General features: G+C 45.6%; 1 protein-coding gene across 1 annotated transcript in view; it reads left to right on the forward strand.

Moving 5' to 3' along the window:
- Positions 1-3,170: 3,170 nt before the first annotated feature.
- T265_14407 (hypothetical protein) overlaps positions 3,171-7,933 on the forward strand; it is a gene marked incomplete at both ends in the record, with an annotated part of 30,287 nt that continues 25,524 nt past the window's right edge. The window contains one exon of the mRNA XM_009173481.1: positions 3,171-4,020. Within this exon, the coding sequence (XP_009171745.1) occupies positions 3,173-4,020 (848 nt within the window). The remainder of the gene's footprint in view (positions 4,021-7,933) is intronic.

A 7,933-nucleotide genomic window follows, 5' to 3' on the forward strand; every position in this document is an offset into this window, starting at 1 on the left:
GAAACCGGAAGTCTAGGCCAATTGAAAAACTAGTATAGAATGATCGAACCAGACTCCACAAGGCCAGATTGGCTTTGAGACCATATTGGATATTTGCATGCCAACACACCTGCCGGTAATAGCAACATGAGGTATATGGCGTGATGGTAACACAGGTGCAGAAGATAACAATCAAAAGTTGTTTTTAGACCACAGAATGGGGGCAGAGTGAACAACAGTGAATATCAACGTGGTTTTGGAATGTAAACGAGGTCAAGGATTAAGAAGCCTGACTATATGTAGGCAAATTTGAAGATACGATTTAAAAGTTCGCGCGCCATGTGAACATTTAAGGTGAGAAATTGTACTGGGGAGCAAATAAACTGCACAAAAATGGCGGAGTGGTGAAATACAGATCAATGTTGGACTGTGTTTGGATTGTTTGGACTGTTTGCAGGAAGATTAAACAGAACAACTTGGTGTTCTCTTTGGTTTGAGTGCTTGGAGGTAAGGGATCGCCAGAGATGTTTGGATTGCACGTGCAGTAGTCTGGCTACCCAAAAAGCTACTTTACCAGGAGTGTGTTGCAAAGAAATAAAAATAACACTAGGTTTAGTATACATTATTAAAGAGGACAGATGGAACGGACTCACTAAGAATAGTTCGTCGTTGGTCCAGGTCAGCGAATAAATGCTGATTCAATCATGGTTGTCCAGGGGTCTTCTGGGCAGTCCTCACATGGAGTTGATTTTGAAGATAGTACGATATGTTTTGATACCAGAGTTAGCACATGAAACTCACGAATGACCTCTGTAAACGCAAGCGAAATCAGAAGAGAAAGTCGAGGCATGTGACCACGTTCGTATTGCGCGTTCTTTAGTTTTCCTTCTTTAAACAAAAACGCTTAGGCGATTGACGAGGTGCGTAATGTTATATTGGAAGTAAAAAGAGGATAGGAACCATCACACACCGATTCATGAGAATCGGTTTTCAAGAAAAGCGAGTTGTTGCGTGCTAGCAAAGAAGGACGGTTTAGCCAATGGAGGTTTCTGGGTCGGAGGTATTATTGCCAAATGCATGATAAATGTGGACAATAAGCCAAAGGGACCCAAATGGTTGTTTTGGATATCGTGTCAACCCCCCCAAACGGTAAATAATGGGTTTCGAGGGGACTCTAGCTTTTTTTTACAAATGTGACCTGTATCAAATGATGACAAATTCTTAACACGCCCCATATCCAATCACATTTGCAAGGCTAAGGAAGATAGCGAATCGAAGCTGACCAAGGTAGAATTTAGCGCAGAGCATGTTTCCTCCGTCAAGGCTGGGGCAGACAATAAAAATTACGCCTGGCTCTTGTTGGAAAAGCCTAGGTCAATTAAGCTGTCACTATCTACGATATCACGGCAACTCCTAAAGTATTAACTGGCAAGCATCAAATAAACTCACTACGGACTACCGTCAAACTTTCCGCAAATAGAATCCATCAACACGGTTTAGGGGATCCAGCGTATAAAATGGCATCCAAAATGGGGCATTGATCTTCCACATCCAAGCTACTCACGTTGCGCGTCGGGAGTTGGCCAAGATACTTTCATTCAAAGATTCTATGAAACACCCATTTGCACATCAATTTTCCGTATCAAAGGAATTACGAGGAGGCATTTCAAATCGCATCGCCTTTTATTTAAACTGTTTCAGGATGTGGAAGCAACAGCTTTGGTCATTTCTATATATGTGGCACTGTAACTCGTGGCAAGCGAAAAAAATCACACACCACAAGGGCCCCCGGCATGGATGATATATGGACTACGGTCTACAGGGAGGGCCGAAATGTGATGGCCGTATGGCCCAATATGATGTACATGGTTTGGTTGATTCCACTTCCTTTATGTTCCATCTTTAGGTTCCATAAACTCTAACGGTTTTCCACCACAGCAGCCAATCAGGTAGTAGAATTCTCACAGTCCTAAAACAAACTTGTAGGTAAGTAAACGTGTAAGACGTAAGCGAAACAAAGGGGAATTCGTGTGTAATAATCACTACCAATTTTTCACTGGGCCTTCGTGCATTCCAGCAGGGGAAAATAGCATATCCAGCGGTCCCGACTGGAATTGGAGCTGTCCGGCTTAGATAATTAACCACCAGCTTTCAAGCATTTTTGGCAGTTACTTGGCCGCAACATCAGTGGTCTTCAGAAATGCCACAGAGCTTCCCGATTTGCAATTCTTTTGTGATTGCTTGTGATGAGAAGAGTGAAGATATTAGTGTCAAGCAGAGCTTTTTTGTCTTTGATATTAGAGTAAGTCGAAGCTAAGATGGCCGGTTGAATCATTTTGGGCAAATGCAGGCGCCTGGACCGCTTGATTAGCTAACTGGCTGGTCGCCACAGCCGTTTAGTCCATCGGCTGTGTTCTTCTCCGAACCATTTCCATTTGCTGGACTTTGCATATTTCGGATCGGCAAAAATGCAAGACTTCGCTTAAATAGGGATCAGACGCTTGCCCAGAGAGCTGGTTCTGCGAACATTTGTATCTGTGCTGGGATGTTAGATGTTCTAACAAAGCGAAGAAAGTCGCTGAGGTGGGGTTGTGGGACTGGATGGATGCACATCCATTGATGGGATAAGCGTGTTGCATCCGTTCGCTGGTGGACACAGAGTAAGTCCATTGGTACGGCATCAGGGCTAGTAGAAAGGATCAACGGAATCCAAATACGAGAGCCGAACTACATGGCAACCGCACCTATGACGAGGTTCATCAAGTATTTTCAGCTGGTCTCTGTATTTTTCCCTAGTTGTATAACGCCTGCGGACTCCGAACAAATAATTACTCTGAACAACCGTAGTTGAATACTGCTTTTCAGTGGTCGCATACTTAACGGAGCATGTTAGTGATCGAGGGATTGATCCGTGTGCGCGATGCGGCTGCCAAAAACTCTAGGGTCAAATTATGGCGAGCTGTTTTCGTGGAACCGGTGCTCATTAGAAGATATATGGGGAACTGGACCGGACCTCACAGCGCTTATCTTGGGCTACTCAGCGGTATGCTTGTTGGGTGCCAGGATCAGCTATTCATGAGGTTTATATTACCACAGCACACAGATGGGTTCTGCCATCTTCGATCCGCGGAAGGCATATATTCAACGCTGATTGCAAGACTTTTGTTAAATAAACGTAGTCGCCTTTCAAGGTCATGATGATCGGCGCGAAGCAACTAAACCAATCACAGATCCGAGTTCTCGCTTCTGGCCGGTACTCTGGTTTGCCTCGATTGCTGACGGCGGGCGTCTTCTTTCGAGCCACTTTCTCGACTGGCAGGGTATGGCCTTGCAGGCCCTTGCCGATCCCAGACATTTTTATGGGATACCGGAACAAGAAACAAAATTCTTCTGCAATAACGGTATAATCGATTCCGGATTTCCAAGGTCATCCCGTCGAGTACCGGAAGCCATGGAAGCGTTATTGTGTGACTCAGATGGGGTGGAACGTTTCAATCAATTCCTACGCTCGAATTATTCCTCAGGCCATCTTCTAGATTTCTGGTTCGCTTGCAAAGGCTTCCGCTCCAACGTGGATCCTAATGATTCGGACAAACTTTTTCAAGTTGCCAAGGTGATATACCGGACTTACATAAAGTCTGGTGCCACCTGCGCCGTACCATTGCCATCCCCACTTAAGCATGACATTATTGGGCGTATGTCTTCCTATCACCGAGGATATAAATCTTCCAAAGGTCCGATACCGGCTTCAACTGCGATCGATCGATCTCTGTTTGATCTTGCGCAGAAGAGTGTTATGTCACTTCTGGAGCAGACTTATTATCCGAAGTTCGTGGAATTTGTCAATGGGCCTCCGAGCCCTTCTCGCCCTTGCAATGACGCCGTTCCGAACTCCATTTCTGGGTCGATGCTTCTATCTAGCACCCATCCACCACTCGATTGTCAGACACTCTCGCACAGTTTTACTGAGAAGACACCCAGATCAAAAATGCGGTGGAAGCGGAAAGGTCATAAGCTTGTCCCAGAGCAGTTGGTTGGAAAGTGAGTTGACCTATCTATAAAAGTTCGTAGTTGAATATGCTATCATTTTTACTGGGTTATCCAAGCTCCTGTGTTTACTGCTAGGTCGTCCAAGTTCCGAGGACTTCATCACCTTGTGCACTGTGATTGACAGCTACATTCTTACAGTCCCCCGTGGTTCTTTGCTTGGTCAAGATGGCGCTTGTTTTTGTGTAAAACAGTTGGACGGGAGATCCGCTTTCCCAACCTTGCTCGGCGTCTTGGAACAGCTACCTTACACTGTAACGACCTGGCACTCGGACTCGTCGTCGAGGTATTTCTTCGCGACTCCGTCTTATAGGCTGGTCTAGGTACCACTTGAATACAGTGAACATATTCGCCTCAACCTTTGCCCCAAGGAGCTCTACGTATGCACATCGGGACTGGCGGTAGTTTTGGTTCAATGGAGTGAACAGCAGTGAATTTAAGTTCTCGTTCACGAAGGTTTGCTGGTTAGCTTTGTGGTATTATAGGTTCCTTATCAGGACAACTCCAAGGTTGTTAGTTCAAAGGCGAGCTTTTACGAACACTACGACATGCCCTTACGAATAGATTTAAAACTGTATCGTCTGTTTTGCTGACCTTTGGGTTCCCTTCTGTTACGTCTTCTTTACTGAGTGAGGAAAGGAACACTGTAGTATCTGAATATTTAAGAATAACGCGGATGGGTGCGTTGAAGCGTATGCAGTCTGTACTAAAATTGCTCTGTAGCCCGGAATGGTGAACTCTGGATCCCTGGGATTGAAGTTCAACCACAGTTTAATGAGTCCGGAACTAGGACCAGACCATAGATACTTCCTCCAATTTACGAAAGTGGATATGCACACTACCCACCTTTTCATTATGCTACGATATTGTGATATTTTGTGTCAGCAGGCCACTCGGAAATTTTGCTGACTGTCGTTTCTATCGGCTATCCTCGCTCCATTGCCTTAGTGTCGGTAAAAGTCCCGCTAGCAAGTAACACAACAGCTTTGTTTCGAATAAGAGAACCCAAATGCTACAACGAGCCTCACACTATTTAATGGTCACTTTTGACATTGATCCAGACTCTGGTTGGTGTTTGGTGTACATCCATCAGCATCGACCGTGCTTCTATGAAATATCTGAACACTTGTCGTAGTCGGTCATGCTTCTGTGAGACGCTTGAACACTCGTCGGCTGCTGCTGATTTGATTGACTGACTGACCTGAATGATTACCGACTTCCCTAGTGAGATTTCGGTAGAGTTTGAGAGCCTGCGGGTTTCGAGCGTTCTAGGGTTATCTTCAGGATTCTGATCCTGATACTGATGATAGTCTTCCGTCTTCCAGTTGGCTCTTCGATGGTAAAAACGATAGATTTGTTTGAATGGGGGCTTGCCCCGTTTACTTTGACGAAACTGACTTTCAAAGCTTGCGGCTTGTCAGCGGTTGTGCTGCAGAACCGATGCGAACGAGTGCTTTCAGGAAATCACCATCTTCATTAGGTCTAAGCATCTTAGTCTCTCGTCAGCATGGCGAATATTCCGAAACTCTCGCAAGTCAAGGAACGTTGGACAACCAACGATGTGTGGTTTTGGTGATGGTATGTGCTTGTTATCCGCCTAGTCGTTACGGTTTAATCCTCACTGTTGAAACGCTCAATCGCTGATATATCGAGTGCAGCTTGCATTTGTTTATTTAATGGAACACCTCGCTGTAGTTACGGTGGGTGCTGGTTCTTTTACTCCGATTAAGTGCGACGCTTCTTCCGGATGATATCTTCTAAAGCTGCACTCGGGAGAAAGATCAGTGACGCTGTGGAACGAGGAGCCTACAGGAAACTAACATAGACCGACCAGTTCACCAACCTAAATTTGTCGATCTGCCGGTTAACAACAGTCGCTCCACTGAACCTCTGCACACAGTGGTTAGGCCTCAAGCGTCTTGTGCAGAGCCGTATATAGTACCACGTGCAATCCGCTCATGCCAATATAAGGGAATAAGACCGACGATTAGACATAAAACAGGCATAAGCATGGCAGCTTAACAGTGAGCACCAGCATGAGAAATTTTGCACCAAGACACAGACGTCATCTGTCAGCTTCCACAACTTTTGTTGGGATCCGGCACTTCCTCTACGGCTGCCTTATGAAGGATGCCTATTACCGCGCCATTGCGGTGGGAGTGGATAGTCGGCAAGCCAGTAGTTAGATGGCCACTGATACCGCTATCTCATGGCATGATAACAGAAACCGGTCAGTCTGACCCTGCTTAGGTATTCGCAACTTCTGGTTCGTGCTGTATTCTTCAATTAATTGTAACTGCATTGTCTATGAATGCAGTTATCGGCCATACGTTTTACGTCACCTGTCCAGCGTAGGTACCCATCGGTACGCATGGGGTTCCGTTGATCTTACTTCTTTTGAGAACCTCAGCGTCCTGGATTCATTTCGGCCATTGACTTTACGGTATTTTGCATAGCCACTAATTTGTCAGGCATTTTGGTGTGCCGCTGGCAGCGTCTATGTTCCGCTACACTACGGTATCTCGGTACACTGCCACCTTGGTGTCGACCCGCATATGGTGTTTGCTATGGCCAGATCCAACGTTTGTAACACCGGTAAGTAATTCATTATTAATAGTCAATTCTGTGCACGCGGTACTACAGAGGTAGTAGGGGGCTTCAAACACGTTATGCCACGGCCATTCATTTGAAGGCAGGGTGTTTATTGTTCTGAACACCGGACAGGTTGATGAAAGACGATTGTTTCAGAAACACTTATTTGAATCAGAGTGTGATTCTGGCGAACAGAATGCCGTTGTTCTGTCACCGAACGTATCCTCGTAACACTCGAAGCCGGATTTTCATTATTCCTGCATTGGTGCAGTTCAGCTCATCCAATATTCTGTTCATACAACCAGCTTCCACAAACCTGACTCCATAATGTCACCGGCTATTTTGCGTATGTGTACCATGTAGTACCATTCAGTATGTATGGTATGGTACCATGTACCATGCAGTATGTGTACCATGTAGGCTTCCTTATTCAGCCAGCCGAGTTTCACGGCCGTCTTCCCAAACCATCCGTGGAAACTGTGGCAGCTGCAAACACTGCGAGAATCACGCGGTTCTTATATCTGGTGTTGACGATGACGATGATGATGGGGACTGGGGACTGGTCTAGTCTGAAGATGCAGGGAGAAAGGCACGATTGACTTTTAATGCTGCTACTCACATGTGATGCCTGTCTTACTCCTAACTTTGAAAGGTATTTTGACCACATTAGATAGTAGGTCGGTAATCACGACCAACAGAACAAGTGCGGTTTCCACCTCTTACCAACAAAGCAACATATGTACACACTTTTCGAGTTTGGTGACCATTTGAGAGTCTCCATGCTTGTACTCGGAGTCTAATCGTTGAGACGGAGGTCTGGGCTGCCCGGGCTTGTTAGGTGATCGAGGTGTCAAATAATCGGAACAGTCTTTAGGGCCGACCTCTTATAAGCCGTCTTTTTGGGATGGAACTACAGTCGCTCGTAGCTCGGCAATTCGCTGCTCGTTAGCCCTCATGGCGGGGTAAAACCTAGGCTGGTGAGTTTTCGATCGACCTAGCCCACTGGATCATCACAGCACTGAAGCCCGATCGCCACAACTAGGTGACAGCTTGTTCTCGGGTTTAGTTAATCCAGCCCAATGATACTATTGGTCTAGTATATGTATGTCACCTTTTCAAAGGTGATAGTGTATTAGGAACAGGGTTAACATTGCCGAAATAAACTTTATTATAAAGGTTTTCTGGGCTTGGGTCGTGATAGTGAAGTTTGCAGCTGATGAGGTCTACCATCATCATCATCATCGACAGCATGACATCAGTGTTCAACACCGATGCTTCACTGCCGTACAACCATGACTTATTTGAAAGCCTTATT

The sequence above is a fragment of the Opisthorchis viverrini genome (genome assembly GCF_000715545.1).
Source record: "Opisthorchis viverrini unplaced genomic scaffold opera_v5_187, whole genome shotgun sequence".
Lineage (NCBI taxonomy): Eukaryota > Metazoa > Platyhelminthes > Trematoda > Opisthorchiida > Opisthorchiidae > Opisthorchis > Opisthorchis viverrini.